General features: G+C 59.4%; 2 protein-coding genes across 5 annotated transcripts; both read right to left on the bottom strand.

Moving 5' to 3' along the window:
- On the bottom strand, positions 1 to 9,369 carry LOC309648622 (stabilizer of axonemal microtubules 3-like). Of its 4 annotated transcripts, XR_014256737.1 has the most exons (8): positions 9,109 to 9,369; positions 7,985 to 8,108; positions 7,080 to 7,328; positions 4,069 to 4,269; positions 3,807 to 3,968; positions 2,966 to 3,093; positions 1,012 to 2,479; positions 720 to 841 (listed from the first exon to the last, which is right to left on the bottom strand). XR_014256737.1 is itself a non-coding variant. In XM_082437448.1 (7 exons), the coding sequence occupies exons 3-7, from the start codon at positions 7,314 to 7,316 to the stop codon at positions 170 to 172; spliced, it is 1,011 nt and encodes a 336-aa protein (XP_082293574.1). In that variant the 5' UTR covers positions 7,317 to 7,328; positions 7,985 to 8,108; positions 9,109 to 9,363; the 3' UTR covers positions 1 to 169. The 4 variants fall into 4 exon arrangements, 3 of the variants coding, with proteins under 3 accessions (XP_082293574.1, XP_082293572.1, XP_082293573.1); XM_082437448.1 differs by lacking the exons at positions 1,012 to 2,479; positions 2,966 to 3,093 and adding an exon at positions 1 to 412 and having other exon boundaries at positions 674 to 841; positions 9,109 to 9,363; XM_082437446.1 differs by having other exon boundaries at positions 804 to 2,479.
- A 1,763-nt stretch (positions 9,370 to 11,132) lies between these two features.
- KCNA7 (potassium voltage-gated channel subfamily A member 7) lies at positions 11,133 to 15,557 on the bottom strand. Its single transcript, XM_082437397.1, has 2 exons — positions 14,927 to 15,557; positions 11,133 to 13,926 (listed from the first exon to the last, which is right to left on the bottom strand). The coding sequence occupies exons 1-2, from the start codon at positions 15,479 to 15,481 to the stop codon at positions 13,108 to 13,110; spliced, it is 1,374 nt and encodes a 457-aa protein (XP_082293523.1). The 5' UTR covers positions 15,482 to 15,557; the 3' UTR covers positions 11,133 to 13,107.
- Positions 15,558 to 15,941: the final 384 nt, after the last annotated feature.

The raw sequence follows: 15,941 nt of genomic DNA, 5'->3' as shown, positions 1-15,941 counted from the left end.
TGCAGTTTGAGAAGTCTTTATTAGGAGGGATGGGGAGGAGCGTCTGCTGGCTCCAGGAGTTGGGGTGGGCATGGGAGGTTGAGGTGGGCATGGGAGGTTGAGGTGGGCATGGGAGGTTGGGGTGGGCATGGGAGGTTGAGGTGGGCATGGGAGGTTGAGGTGGGGATCCTTAGAGGAAGAGGAGGCCTGGGCGAGGGGAGCGGTCACAGGCCAAGGGCTGGGCTCTGGGACCCCCACAGTCAGAGCTGCTGAGGCGGCAGGGCCCGCAGTGACAGCTGAGGGCTACGGGAAAGGAGACCATTGGGTCCACACCAGGTGGGCAGCCGGGGAGCCGGATGGAGGCAAAGCGCAGCTCGCGGTAGGTGCACACTGGCTGGGGCACAGGCGGCAGGGCAGCCGGCAGCACCCGAACCTGGAGGTGGCGGGGTTGGGTGGGGGGGGCTTGGGTGTCTACTTGGGGCCAAGCCCTCCCCCGAGCTCCCCCACTGCACCCTACAGATCCCAGACTCGGGTGTCCAGAGGACCGTCTGTGCTCTCCCACATGCCCAGCCCCTGCCCCGGGTGGCGGGCCACCCTTCCACCCCCGGGGCCACTTCCTGTCTTCTGCGGGCCTGGCCCTGAGTAATCCACCTGGAGCTGAGGTGGCAGCACCCACCCACCCTGGGCAGCTCACCATGCTGGGGCAGTAGCCGGCACAGATACTGGTGGTGAAGGTGATGCAGACAGGGCAGGCCTCGTTCTCAGCGGCCAGGGTGGCGTTGATGGGCCGGCACAGCGGCCGCAGTGGCCCCCTGGGTGCCCACACCCCGGCCACGCTCAGCAGCAGCAACAGCAGCAGCCCCTGGGACAAGGCCAGTGCCTCAGGGCCAGCCTGAGCCCTCTGCCCCGAGTCCTTAGCACCCACCCCCCAGCCCTGCATACACACGTTCGGGGACCCTGACGTCTTCCATTCAAGAATCTCCCATCCCCATACCCAGGGACCCCAGATACCCCAGCACTTCAGATACCCACCCTCAGGCCCTGCACCAGCTGCTTCCCTCCTCCTGCCAGGAAGCTTGCTGGCTCTCCACGCCCTTCTAGAAAGAGGCCTCCTTTGCCAGGTCACAGGACTCTCCCTCTTCCTTCCAGCCGTGGCCTGGATGTAGTCGCATGGGGCCCAGGGGCCCTGCGGTCTTACCTGGAGCATCTCCATCCTTGGTGTCTCCCCTGCTGCGTTTACCTGGTCTTATAGCTGCGGGCTGTGGGGGCGGCAAGGCCACTGGGGGCGGCAGCATGGTGGGGTAACCAGGACACTAATCTCCCCGGGGGCGAGAGGCAGACAAGGTCGGGGAGATGCAGGAATGGCCCAGTGGCGCCCCCCCCCCCCACTCCCTGAGTGGCTTCCGCGCCAAGAAGCAGAAGACGCCCAAGGTGAAGCGGACTTCACAGACTCAGTCCCCAGGTGCTAGGGAGGCCGTGGTGGGAGCACAAGAAATAGGGTATAGGAGGCCGCAGTTGTGCCCCTTGCCTTGTGGGCCCCCCCTCTACCCACCCTGAGGGGAGCCCGCCAGAGGCTGGAGCGCCGCCCGTCTGACAACCCTCCAGTGGTGATAGGCTGAAGCCTCAACCCTGCTCCACCTGCCGTAGACTGAATCCGACTTCTTAGGAGGGATGTGGCTTCGATGTTGGATTCTGTCACCAGAGGTGGTGGTGGGGGGGGTCCACCCAGACGCTCCGCCCCTCCACCAGGGATTCAGCGGGAATCCCACCTGCCCCACACTCAGGCCCCAGAAACCAGGATGCGGGAACCGAACCCAGCAAAGAGCGTGGTTTAGGCTATTTAACTCTGTCGTCGACTGAGATAAGCTCTGCCCTTTCCGCCGCAGAGGGTGTGTCCCACCCTCTAGCCCACAGCCTCAAGGTACATTTTCCAGGCTCAGTCCCGCCCCCGCGATCGAATGGAAGTGTTAGATTCGCCCCGCCCGCGGTCCACGCTCTGCCCCGCCCCCAGGCGGGGGGCGGGGTTCCCGTCTTAGCCCCACCCAGTGTACCCCTAGTCCCAGTCTTCCAGTCTCGGCACCGCCCCCGCTTGGGGGGCGTGTCCAGGGCGGGGCTGGCCCGTCTGGCTCAGACCAGCGCCGGCTTTAAGCTGCCGTAGTTGGAGTTCTCGGTGCTGTAGGCTTGTGGCACGCTGTAGATGCCTGACTCGGGTTTCCTGTGGGGGCCGCCCCAGGGCAGCTCCAGCGGGCAGAAACGGTCGAGCCGGCGGAGTGGGTGCAGCGGGGGGCCGTAGGATTCTTGAGCCAGAGACAGCGCCCCGCGGTGCGGCACGACTGGCATCACTGGACGGGCGCGGGGCACGCGGATTTTCGGCGGCCGGAGTGGCCGAGAGGAGCACGGACCGGGCGGCTGCTTCGGGCCGTGGCCCCAGGCCTGGGGCGTCTCCCCGAAGCTCCAGGAGGTCACCGAGTCCTTGCGAGGGTAGCCTGACAACTCCTTCCTGTCGGGGGTTGGGGTGGAGGCACGATGGGGAGGGCACGGCTAGATAGATCCTCGAGGACACATTTGTAGGAGTCAGGGACCCTTTAGGAAGCATGGGACTGGGGAGTCCTAGCCTGCATTCCGGGGTCCTCGAGGTATTTAAGGGCCTGGAATCTGGGACTTTCGCATCCTCGGATAAGAGTTATCTGGGGGACTCAAATACCAAAGGAGGCCCGCCCTAGACCCTCAGGGCCACGTCCCCAGATCCAGAACTCCTTCTTGGGCCGTTTTCAGGCTTCTTATTCCTGAGAGTTGACACTAAGTATACCAGGGCGCTAAAAAAGGTAGGGGCTGGGTCTGAACTTCTGATTATTGCACGTGCAGGAGCTGAAGGCCGAGACTACTGATTCAGAAACGGGGAGCCAACACCGGGGGGCTCGGCGTCCCACCAGCCTATGCGGGGGCTGTGCAGGGGGGGCGGTGCCAAGGGAGGACCCAGGCTCACTTCGAATAGGCCTGGAAGTCCCGGGCCGAAGTGGTCAGATAGAGCTGATGGCAGTCCAGGATGCCCTGGTCAGAAACAGTGAAAGGCCGGCCGGCCAACTCGGGGTTCTTCGTCCGGGGGATTAGAGCCTGAGGAGGATCGCGGGAGGAGGGATGAGCAAGAAAGGTTTCATACCCCTTTTCATACCCTGTGCCCCAGACGGAGTTCCTCTTCCTTCGGCCTCAACAGCGCCTCTGAAACAGGCCGACACCCGCCCCCAGAATCAGAATCCTTCCTGGCCAGTTGCACGCCAGTGCACTTCACCTTCGCTCCCCAAATCAGAACCCTTACTAGCCTCACCTGCAAAGTCCAAATACTTTCTGCCCGTCATCGGACACAAAGCCAAGCACCCAGTCACTAAAAAACCTTCCTTGCTCCTCCCCTAGATTCAAACCTTCTCGGTCCCGCCCCTGGAATTCAGCTGTGCCTCGGGCGACTATTACTCCTTACGCCTCCCTAACAGGGGAAGCCAGCCCCGCCTTCCGCCCCAGACCGGCCTCGGAATATTCAAGCTCCGCCCACACGTACATTAGGCTACCTAGCTCCGCCCGCAGCCTCAGAACCGCCTCCTAGGCCCGCCCCAGGATTTACTAGCTGTGCCCCCAGCCTCAGAGCTGGGATTTCGGGCTTCCAGTCCCCTCCTCCTCCTGGCTCCGCCTCAAAAGGCCTAAGCCCCTTCCCCACTCAATGTAACCTCCAGATTCTGTCCCACTCTTTAGACCCCAGACTCAAAATTCCCTCAGACCCCGCCCCAGGGTCTCAAAGCTCTGCCAGATCCTGCCACTGCGGTCTTCTCTGCTACCTGGGAAGGGCCCCCTCGGTTGTGGTCCGCAAGCTCCAGGGGCTGGGGCCCGATGAAGGAGGTGGCGCCCCGGTCCAGGCTGGGCCAGCCGGTGTACTGAGCCCTCGTCTCACTGCACTGGTGCTTTGTGATCAGAGGGAGGCGCCAGCCGCGGTGTCTGAGCTGCAAGAAGACGACGCGGGGACCCAACATGAGGGCGCACGGGACTCCAGTGCGGTCCCCAACCTTGTCTCCCGCGGACCTGGGCATCCCAGAACCTTACTTTTTCCGCTACATCCTTGATCCCCACAGTCCGCGAGCGATCCGCAGGTTCTGGGGCCTTGGGCTGCGCGTAGGGCCCGCCGTGGGTCTTGGGCACGTGAGCCGAGCCCGAGGTTGTCTCCCATCTGCTGGTGACCTCGTCGAAAGCCCAAATACGCAAATCCTGCTTTGCGGCCGGGGGCAGGGGCTCCGCGACCGTGGACTGAGGAGAAGGTGCAGGACGTCAGCTAAAAAGACTCAGGAGTCTCGTCCGCAAGCCCTGATCTTTCCCAGTCAGTCCCCAGCCCTTTCCTCCCGCCAGTTCCAGGCATCCGGGTTCCCTGACCCCTCCTCTCTCAGACCCAGTCCCTGGAACCCTCCTCCTTCTGTCAGACAGGACTCTAAGCTCGGAACCCCCTTTTCTCTCAGCAGGTGTCTGGATCCCCAAGCCCCTCCTTCAGTCTGGGCCCCCAGTCTCCTCTTGGCTAAGAGCCTAGGGTCCTCTCACCTGCACAGTGGGCGGGGGAAAGGGCACGGGCGGGATACAGTGGTGGGCGACGCCACTGCTGGTGAGATGCCAGCTGGGCTGGGATCCAGGCACCTGTGTCCCAGAGATGGGGGACCGTGGGGGACCGGAGCGCCGAGCTAGGGTCCGACCCGCCATGGTCCCACCCCCGCCCCGTAGCCTAGCAGGAGCCGGCTTGTTGTTGCTGTTGCCCCGGGTGACAGAACCCGCCCACCCTAAACCCAGCCAATGGAGGGCCTGCAGGCGTGCAGATGGATGGAGTGAGAAAGACACCCAGGCAGGAGGGAGGAGGATTTTGAGAGAGGAGTACAGAGACCCCAAGAGGGGCACAAAAACTCAGAGAAATGCGGGGGTGGGGACGGAGACCCAGAGGGAGAGGAGGGCAGAAAGAGAGGGGGAGAGCAATGGAAGTCCAGAGTTCAGAGAGTTTGAGATCCAGAGACCCAGAGAGGGGGCAGCAGAGAGAGGGGGACAGAGACCTGGGGCGGGGGGTGGTCAGAGACCCAAAAATAGAGGAACAGAGGGAGAGGAGGGCAGAGCTACCCAGCGCATCAGGGCATCCATGAGAAACATCCCCCTTTCCTGTAGGGTCCCGGCCCTCTTGGCCACCTCCTCCCTCTGCCAGGACAGCCCACCTCGGCAGCAGAGGGCAGGGGTGAGGGACTGGGTAACGATTTCCAGACTTCCCCAGGGCTCTCCCTCCCTCCCCGTGTGTGCTGAAGGACTCAGCATCAGCTTCGGCTTCTTCTGTCCTGCCTGCCTTTGATTTGGTTGAAAACTTCCACCTGGGTATGGGGGTGGGTGAAGAGGGAGGGACCCACGGGGAAATACTTAGCAATAAAGAGGTGGGTGTGGAAAGAGCTTTGCTGAATGAGAAAGAAACACACACAGGAATGGGTGAGACAGTGAGTGAGAAACAGGGACAGAAAGAGAGCTAATGACCCAGAGATGATGGGACAGGAATTTAGACAGAGAGACAGCAAAGGAGGCGGCAGAAAAGAGAGCGGGAACCACAGACCCAGAACACAGAGATGTATAAACAAGGGCAAAAGTGTGGTCTGTGTCTGCATGCGGCTATGGAATGGTAATATATGAAGGGGTGTCCTGAGGGTGTGGGGTCTACCCCTGACTTCTCTTGTCACTTCCTCACTTTAAAGCCCTTTTGGTTGAAGCCTCTGCCTCCTCAGTCCCCATTATCTCATCCCACCAACCCATTCTTCAGACAGGGAAAACTGAGGCTGCCTTCTGCAGCCTGGCCCAGGGTCCCACTGACCGCCTCATTCAGGCTTCTGGGGCCACTTCTCCTGTTGGATTTTCCTGGCTCACTCTAGGCTGATCAGGGTCCAAATCACCCCTGATCCCAGCCAGGGGGCAGGCCAGTTGGTCAAAACCTCATGCTCTACTCAAGCTGGACAATGGTAAGGTCTATTTCTTCACTAGTATAGGGTAAAGGTTGGGACAGGGAAGAGGGGTAGAAACCTGATTCCAACTCCCCACCAAGGCCAAACTCTTAAGCATCCTGACATCCTGTCATTCAACCTTGCTTCTGCTCCTGCTGTGATAGGTAGCTCACTACCTCAAAACAGAATATCTAAGTCAACACTTGCCCTATCTGACTAAGTAAGATTTCTCATTCGAACCCCAGCTCCCAACTAGTTGCCTACATGTTCCAGTTTTTATGCTCCCACACACACTTCTTGACATATCCCCTCCTTGTCACTCTCTCCAGGGTGGGCAAGGTGATGTCCTCTGAGATTGCATGGTCAGCAGCTTAGAAGCTGAGGGCCTCCAATGGTCAAATCCACCAGAGCTGATCTGACAAGTTGTGTATTAGAGCTCATAAACAGTAGGCACTCAGAAAATATTGGCTATCATCATCATCATCATTATTACCCTCAAGTTCATCCAAGAGAACTCCTATTCATCCTTCAAAACCCCATTTGGTTTCACCATCTGTCTTTCTTGCCCAGATTGAACTCTCAAAATCAGAGAGCTGTTATTTTTGTGACGATTTGACGAGTTCCCAAACTGAGGCCTAGAGCAGCCAGGCCACCCCTGAGGTCTTTCAGCATCCAGCTCTCTTCTTCCTCTACCTGCCCAGTTCCTGGGCATGGGCCTCAGGCCCGGCCAGTCCGGCTGAGGAGTGTGCAGACACAGGCAGTGTCAATTCGAATCCATCGCCAGCCCACACGGCCCTGGGCATCAGTGGTCAATGCCCGCACGTAGGACTGCTTGGCCTTACACTCAGACACCCAGTGCCTCCGGTCCACACCCCGGCAGCCTCCTCCACCCCCACCGGGGCCACCTTCCCCAGCGCTGTCAGCCTTGCAGCGGGTTTCAAAGAAGTACTGGCGAAGGGGACTGCCGCCAGCCGCAGGCACCTCGCCCAGCACCTCCACCTCGCGCCCACGCAGGTCCACAGCAGTCCGGCGGTCTGTCACCCAGCCGCTGACTGCGTCACACACAGCCAGCTCTCCCCGGCGACTCGCTGGTGCTGTCTCACTCACCCCCCGCCGACTGCGGTTGGCCGGGCTGCCAGCTGGCTCCCCAAAGGCTCCAGCCTCCAGCAGGAAGAGCAGAGGGGGCCCAGCGGGGGTACCCCTGGACAGGGCTACTCGGGGGGACAAGAGGTCCCACTCGGGGACTGGAAATGGGGGCAGGGGTGAGGCGTGGGGCTCCATTGGGACACTGGGTAGGAGGAAAAGTAAGAGGATGGGGAGGGAGCCTGAGGGGTGGGGGAGCATCTCGCTGAGCACCTGAGGATAGAGAGAGGGAAGCTGGAATTAGAGAGAAGGATAATAACTTAGTGGTGGGGGCCGATGGGAACTCCAGGGGGCCCTGTGTGCCAGAACCACAGGGAGGCGGTTCTGGCACTTGTTCTAGAACTTCGGGGGACCCTATATTCTAGGACTTCGATAATGCCCAACTTCTAGATTAATCATAATTAGTCTACTATTATTACTATTAATAGCCAACAAATGGGGAAATACAGGCAAATGGGGAAATACAGGCTCAGAGAGGTTAATGACTTGCACCAGGTCACACAGCCAGCAAATGCCGGAAGTGGAACTTGAACCCTGTCCCAGCAACTCCACTCTGCCATCCTGTCTCTACAACCCCAAGGAACCCTAAGCCCTGCAGCCTGGAGGAGGTTTGAGTTTCCAAAATTCTGAGAAAGGTCATGTTCTGGAATCCTAGGGAGACCCACGTTCAGCTTAAAACTGCCACTGTGAAGACAAGACACTTCCTCTCAGGTGGGGCTTCAGTTTCCCTGTCCATGAAATTGGCCCAGGGCTGGAAGACACTGGCAGGGGTGTGGATATTGCAGTTTCTCTACAACATTCTGGAAGCCTGTGGATTCTGGGAAAGGATGGCCTGGAGAGGACTGAGAAGAAGTGGGTGGTTACCAGACCTGTCAGCACCTCCTCCGCCTCCGAGCTCCGGGGTTGGGGGCCCCCAGGCTCCGGGGGGCCCCTGTGGGGGACGCAGGTGGCCCCCTCCTTCCTGACATCTCAGGAGAGGGAGGAGGCAACCACCTGGCGGAGGAAGGGAACAGGTAGGTTATAGAGGCAGGTGGAGGAGGGGGCCTGAACACTCCCCTTCTCAGTGTTCCTCTCAAAGTGTAGGGGACCAAGAGCCAAGGCTGCATCCCCCTGCTAGAGGCCCCTGCCCTGCCCAGGTGATAGCTCCTGGATGGAAAGCAGATGGGGGGAGGAGAGGGGAGGGGAGACGCTGAGGATGGAGGCTGGAAAAGATTACATCCTCCTCAGCCCATTCATCTCTCAGACAGGGCAGGGGCGGGGCTGGCCTGGACACCCGGGTCCCTGAGGGCCCACACTTAAGAAGCCCCGGGTCCCCGAGGCTGCTTCCTGGAATGTTCTCTCCTCACAGGACAGGCCAGGGCCCGTCCAAGACTTCTACTGCACATACCTGGCGTGGCCGCCTGCCCTGGCTGGGAGATGGGGAAATGGGAAGGGGGAATTGTGAAGAGGGGCACATGCTGACCCAACCAGAACCCGGAGTGTAGGTTCCCAGCTGCCTCCTGCCTCAGATCTGGAGTCCTGGGCCCTAGCTGCCCCCTCCCTTAGGAGAACAGGCTCTCGCCCCCTCCTCACTCAGACCCAAGAGCCCCGGCCCCAGCTGCCTCCTCTTTCAGGAACTCAGGTCACCAGCTCCTTCCCTCAGATGCGGGAGTCCAGGCCCCCAAATCCCTCTTCCTTCAAACCCAGGAGTCCGGACCCCCAGTGCCCTCCTCCTTCAGACCCTGGAGTTCTGGAGTTCAAGCTCCTTCCCAGGTACTCAGATATACGGACTCCCCGGCCCCCCCTCCCCCAGAAGGTTTAGCCAGGGGGGTCCGGACTCCTGAGACCCCGCTGGGGGTCACGGGCTGTCCCTCTGGGACACTGCCCTCCTGCCTCAGTTTCCTCCGCCAAGCCCCGCCCCCGCCGGCCCCGCCCCCGCCCCCGCCCCTCCCTACCCGGGGGCAGGGCGACCCGGACGCCGGAATCCCGGGGGAGGAGGCGCGGAGGCTCTCACCTGGGGCGCACTCCTCGGCTCCCCCGGCTGCCCCTGGCGCGGCGGCGGCTCCTCCTCCTGCTCGCTGGCTGCAGGGACGCCCGCTCGCCCGCCGGCTCCTCGCGGCACAGGCTCCCGAGGGCCCGGGTCGGGGGCGGGGGCGGGGCGGCGCCCGACGGCGGAGGAGGGGCCGGGGGATCCCGCCTTCCACACGCGTGCCGAGACCTCGGAAGCCTGGCCTGGCTAGCTCAGCCCTCCGCCCGCCTCAGTCCCAGGAGGCCAGGCGCCAGCACCCCACTCCCTCCCTCAGGCCCCGGAGTCCGGGTCCCCAGCCCCCTCCTCCCCCGGATCCAGGAGTCCAGGTCCCCCAGACCCCTCCTCCCGCAGACTCCGGAGTCTGGGCCCGCGCAGCTCCCGCCTCCTTCAGACTCAGGAGTCTGGACCCCCAGCCCCTTTCTTCCTCAGCTCCAGCGCCCTCCTCCCTCAGACCCAGGAGTCTGGGCCTGAGATTCCTTTGCGTTCTTTTGCCAGTGAAGTGTCAATCCCCGGGCAGATTCCCACCCTCCGCTCTCATCCCCAACTCTCCCGGGAGCTCCAGGCCAGACATTAACCAGCTGGGCTCGGGGAGTGATAAGGCCCGAGGCCCCGGGGAGACGCTGCGTGAGGGGGGTCTCTCCCACATAAGTCCTCTCTGCTGGAATTTCCTGCGTGGGGACTGGGGAGAGGGTCTTGTCTTGAGTTCAGATAAGAGCAACTCAAGGTATTCTAGGACCCGGAGATAGACAAAGATATGATTTGGCAACTGAATGACCCGCTTAGAGAAAGAAAGTGAATAGTGACAGATGAAGGGAGGTGGGGGAAAAGCACAAAAATGGAGAGGAAAAGGGGACAGACTTCCAGAGAAAGAGGGAGACAGAAACCCAGAGAGAGAGAGAGAAGACACAGATGCAGAGAGAGGGGAGAGACATGCTGAGAAAAGGGGACAGAACCCCACAAGGGGGACAGAGACCCAGAGAAAGAGAGACCTTAAGACAGACGGAGATCGGACAGGAGTTGGAGTCCCGGGACAGACTTAACGCTTCACCCTTCCCCTGGAGCTATTTTCAGGAGGAAAGCCGACACCCGCCTTCGTGGAGGGGGGGGGGGTCATCCCGTACCCCTCACTCAGCCTAAATATAGCATGGCAAGGTGGCGGGAAGGGTGTCCCCGGATTAGGGTGTTCCCCTCACCTCTCCCCATCCGAGCCAAGGCCACATAGAAGGCTGCTGCGGTTGTTTATTGGGGTGGAGGAGGGGCGCTTCCCAGTCTTCGAGTGTCCACTCAGGTCACTTCCCTGACCTCGCCATGCTTCCCATACCCCTAAGCACCGAACATGCCCCACCCTCTACCAGAGGAACTTTATGCAACTTTCAGTCTCTGATGGGGTAGTAGGGGTGGGTTTTCAAAGAGTAATGGGAAACAGTTTCCGTCTCCCCCTCTCTCCTTGGGTCTCTGTCCCCCTCTCTCTGTATCCCTCTCCCCTCTGTCTGGGTCCCTGTCCCTCTCTCTTCTCTGGATCTCTGGCCCCTCCCAGACCGCTGCCCTCTTCTCTCCTGCTCTCCCTCCTCCCCTTGGGTATCTCTGTCCTCTCTGCACGTGTCTCTTCCTCTTTGGGTCCCTGTGCTGGGCTCTGTGCCTGCCTCCCAGACTCTGCCCTGTGTCTGTCACTGTGAGGGGGTCTGTCTCCATTTCTTTTCCAAATGTGCCTTTCTCTCCATTTCGGAGAGAAGTGTTATATTATTTAAAGGTTACATTTTTTTCGACCTTTATCAAACACTTCTCACAGTCTGTACCTTCTTCTATCTCTCTGTGTAAAAAGGTGGTTGGATTAAATCAGGGGTTTCCAAACGGAATTTGTTAGCCACATTCTGAGTTGTCAAGAGAGACTCCTCAAACCAGTTCACACCGTCTGATGCATCACACTGATGCTCCTAAGTAAGATTTCATTTGACCAAAAAAGAAAGGGGGGTGGTTTCCTAGCTAAAAATAACAACAACAACTCTCTGTAAACCACTGGATGGATTTTAATAAATTAATACAAGTACTTTGAAAGTTACGTGGCACATAGGCAGCCCTATATATGTGAGTGACGTAACCATCCTCCTCTTCTTCCTCCTCCAAATGCCCTTTTAGTACTGAAAGACCTCTGACCTTGGGTAACCCCCTCCCCTCTGAGCCTTAGTTTCCCCATTTGTGAGAAATGAGGCTGTTAGACTCGGGAAGTCCTGTGCAGACCAGCAGGCTGATGGGGACATGTAGGGTCAAGCAGCAGGCCACAAGTCCAGCCCCCCCATCCCTCCCCGGGGACAAGCCACGCGACCTTGGGAAGCCACGCCCATGCTCTGAGACACTGCTTTCTCCCCAGGAAGATAGAGTGGGCCCTGCAGTTTGTCTGACACACTTCTTGAGCTGCGGGAGGTTAGGGTGGTGCGTCCTGATTTGGGATCCCTTTGTGATTCCATGGCATACACTGTGCATCTCTCTCAGGTTCAGGGGCACTGACTTTTTCTGCCTTTTTCTTTTTTGGTTCTCTTTCTCTGGGGTGCTCTGGTCTCTTTCCAACTCTGGGTCTCTGTCCCTCTCTCTCTGGGTGCCTGATACCTGCCCCCTCTGGGTCTCTGTCTCCCCCTCTCTTTGGGTCTTTTTCCCCTCTTGGGGTTTCTTTCTCTTTCTTTCTCTGGGTCTCTATCCCTCCCCAGCTCTCTGTCCCCCTCCCTTGGGTTTCTATCCCCCCATCATGTCTGAACAGAGTACAGTTTCTCCCCCTTCCCCCTTCCCTTGTGGCTCTGATCTCCATGTCTGGAAGGAAAACTCCAAGGGAAGACAGATAGAGGAGGGGTTTGAATGGCAAAACAAAGCAGGTGTGGGGTAAATGTAAGGGGCATCTACATCTTCCAAGTTCACCCAGAAGCTTTCTGTGTGACCAACTGAATCTACAGATACAGAACCTAGCCCTGCCCCTTATAGGGATGACACGGGGCAAGCCAGTTCAGTTGGTCTCCTAGAGTCCACATAGCACATTCACTCCTTGACACATGATTCCTTCCCAGTGCTGTTATCCTTGGGTCCTGGCGCTACCATTAAATGCAAAACAAACCAGCATGGCCCTGTGGTGCTCATACATACAGTCCAACTCAACCCAACGTTCCTACAGGACTCAGGGACGCAACTTGACGTAACCCAAACCAAACAGTGGTATGACCCAACTGAACTGGTCCTACGAGGTTCACATGATTATACAACTCATTACGACTCAACTCATTGTAGCCCCGACAAACTTCTAGCCACATAACTCTACACAATTCAACACAACAGAACCCTGAAAGACTCCTATGCTCATACATTCCAACCCAACTTAACCTCATATAACCTAGAAAGCTCACATTCTATCACATGACTCTTCGTATTTCTACATGACTCACAAGTTCACAGAACTTAAAATAACATGGCCCTAGAAGAATCACAAAGCCATGCAGTTTCCAGTGTCTCAACCCAACTCTCCAGCACCATACATGAACACACAATCAGTCCCAACAGTGCCGTGGGTGACCACCTTACTTGATCCAACATGGCCCTAGGGGACTCATAAAACCACAGAATCCTGCATAATGCAGTTGGACAAGACTCACCTACACTCGTAACCCAACCCGATCCAACACAGAACTAAGAAACTCACAAAATTATGTGACAAAACCTATCTCAATACTACCCCAAGCTTTGCACAACCCAATGCAATACAAACCGATGGAGCCTCCCCCTCAAATCAGCATAACCCATTGCCATTCACTGTCACCTAAGGAGGTACCCACAGGGGCTACCAATCCACAACTCAAGACCCAATAAGACTTAGTGTTCCCCAACCCATTACCACTTAACTTAGTTCTTCCTAAACCCGACACCCTCCCCCCCAACTTTCCTTCCTCCCTTCCCTCCCTCCCTCCCTCCAAGGAAATGTGAGGTTCTGCAGACCTCAACTGTCCCTCACACTTCGGTGACCATGTGTTTCCCAGGGGGAGGCCAGAGGAGTGTAGGTGGGAGCTCAGGAACCTCTCGATCCACAAACCCCCCATTGACCTTGCCCTCCAGTGGGCAACAGGGCTGCGTGTCCACATGGCTGTACATCCCGGCCTCTTCGTCATCTGTCTCCCGGTGGTAAAAGTAGCTGAAGTTGGAGACAATGACTGGCACAGGTAGGGAAATGGTCAGCACGCCGGCAATGGCGCACAGAGAGCCCACTATCTTGCCGCCCACAGTGACGGGCGCCATGTCTCCATAGCCAACTGTGGTCATAGTGACCACCGCCCACCAGAAGGACTCAGGGATGCTGGTGAAATGGGACTCTGCCCGGTCGGCCTCGGCAAAGTAGACTGCGCTGGAGAAGAGGACCACACCAATGAAAAGGAAGAAGATGAGGAGGCCCAGCTCTCGCATGGAGGCTCTTAAGGTCTGGCCCAAGATCTGCAGGCCCTTTGAGTGCCGGGACAGCTTGAAGATGCGGAAGACGCGTACCAGTCGGATGACTCGCAGGATGGCCAGTGACATGGCTGGCTGGCCCACCCCCCGCTGCCGGGCCAGCTCGGTACCCAGTGCCACAAAGTAAGGCAGGATGGCCACGAAATCGATGAGGTTCATCACGTTCTTGAAGAAGGCTGTCTTGCTTGGGCAGGACGCCAGGCGCACCAGCAGCTCGAAGGAGAACCAACAGATGCACAGCGTCTCCACCACAAAGAACGGGTCATCGAAGGGCAAGCGAGGTGGGAGTCCAGGCACTGGGCTGGAGCCGTTCAGCCGAGCCGGAAACTGCAGAGAGGAAGGGGTTCAGGGAGGACCATGCCAGGGCTGGGACGCACTGGAATGGCCATATTTGCTGTTTAAATATTCAGCTACTTCTTTACAAATTGGTCAATTGCTGCTGCCCCCAGAACCCCGGTGACCTAGCTGTAGTACACTCCTTCTCGGGACCCGCAGGGAAGGCTGACTTTAGGGTCCCTGATCCTTCATTGGCAGGGCCTCCTGAAATAATGCTTGAGTAGGGCTCAATCTCTTCCCTCCCAAAATCCCGCCCCCGGAGTTGAATTTCCAGTTGGGGAGGGTCCCCATCCTAGCCCCACTCCCTTGTGCCCTGCCCTCCCCAAACCCAGCCTGGACCATAATGGTTAAAGACCTTATCTTTATGCCAAAACCCGGGCCCCTCCCCTCACGGCCCTCAGCTCAACTTTCTTTATGATGGATTCCTTTTGCCCCAATCCTCAGGCCCCACCCCTCGATCTGCAGCTCCCTCGGCGGCTTTCTTGAGGTCCCAGATCTCACTACCTCCAGCCCATCCTTCCCATTGGTTACTGCCAGCCGTATAGACCCCCGATTTTTCAGTCTCGCCTTATCCCTCAGTTTTGATTTCTTAATACACCTGTCCTCCTGTGCTCCTGCCCTCCAAAAGCCGGGTTTCTCACCTACCTCAGCGCACGCCTTCTGATAAGGCAGGTCCTCCTACTCAGATCCTCAGGCCCCGCCCCATTAAGCTATACCTTTCCCGCCCCCAGCCCAGTATTTAATGTAGAGTCCCCTGGTCTGGTGCCGTCCCTGGCTTGCCCACCTCTCACAGGCCTTTGCCCACCTTTGATTGGTCAGGTCTTCCAACCAGGCCCCCAATGCCTTGCCCATCCACAGCCAGGCCCCACCTTCCTGAGAGGCCCCACCTCCCATTGCCCCTTACCCCACCTTATGATTGGCCAGGACCCCGTGGACCTCGTCCAGCTCCTCCCAAACCCCGCCTCTCCACACGCAGGCCCCGCCCCCTCACCGGGCCAGCTGCAGCCACCGCGGCTAGCCCTGAGTTGTCGCGGTCGTCGCGGAAGTCGGGCAGCGTCTCGAGGCAGAAGACGACGATAGAGACGAGGATAACGAGCACTGAGACAACGGCGAGCACGCGCGCGGCCTGCGAGCTCTCGGGGAACTCGAAGAGCAGCCAGAGCTGGCGCGCGAAGGCGCGGCGGGGCAGGGGGCGCTCCGATGGCAAGGGGCAGCCCTCATCCTCGCGCAGGCGCGCTAGCGCCGCGGCGCCCAGCCCATAGAAGGCCACCTCCTCCAGGAAGACGTCGAGCGGCACGTGCGCCGGCCGCCGCAGGCGCCCGCCGGACTGGTAGTAATAGAGCACCGCGTCGAAGCTGGGCCGGTGCCGGTCGAAGAAGTACTCGCGGCGCGCGCCGTCGTAGAAACGGCTGCGGCGCACCGGGTCCCCGAGCAGCGTGTCCGGGAAGCGGCCCAGCGTGCGCGCCCGGGTCTCGAAGCGCAGCCCAGCTACGTTGAGCACCACTCGCTCGCAGCAGCCGCACGGCGGCGGGCACCCGGGTTCCATGGCGCGCGCAGCCCCGGCGACCCGCGGACGGACGTGTGGCCCCCGACGCCCGACCCGGCCCGGCCCCGCCTCGGCCGCCGCCGCCCCAGCCGCCCCAGCCGCCCCAGCCTGGTGTCCGGTGTCCACGCGTAAAAATAGCCCGGCCGTGCGGCCAGGGCGCGGGGGAGGGGTCGCCATGACCCCGGCGGGGCAGAGGGCGTTCGGGCGCCCTCTGCCGGGGCGCCCGCCCTTTACCCCCAGGCGACGCGGCGCTGCGCTTTCTCGGGGTCCACCTGGCCTTCCGGGTTCCTTTCCCTCTGTCTCTCCATCGCCTGAGATCTCTGTCCTCCGTCTCTCCGGGTTTCCGTGTATGTCTCTCGTCTATGTTTTTATGAGTATCTGAGCCGCTCTGTTGGAGTCACAAATTTCCATCTCTTTGTCTCTCTCTCTCGTTCTTTTGTATGTCTCTGTGTCTGGCTGT

Source organism: Balaenoptera physalus (genome assembly GCF_965194825.1).
Source record: "Balaenoptera physalus genome assembly, chromosome: 19".
Taxonomy (NCBI): Eukaryota; Metazoa; Chordata; class Mammalia; order Artiodactyla; family Balaenopteridae; genus Balaenoptera; species Balaenoptera physalus.
Note: the sequence above shows the minus strand (reverse complement) of the source record. Positions and strands in the feature narration are given on the sequence as shown.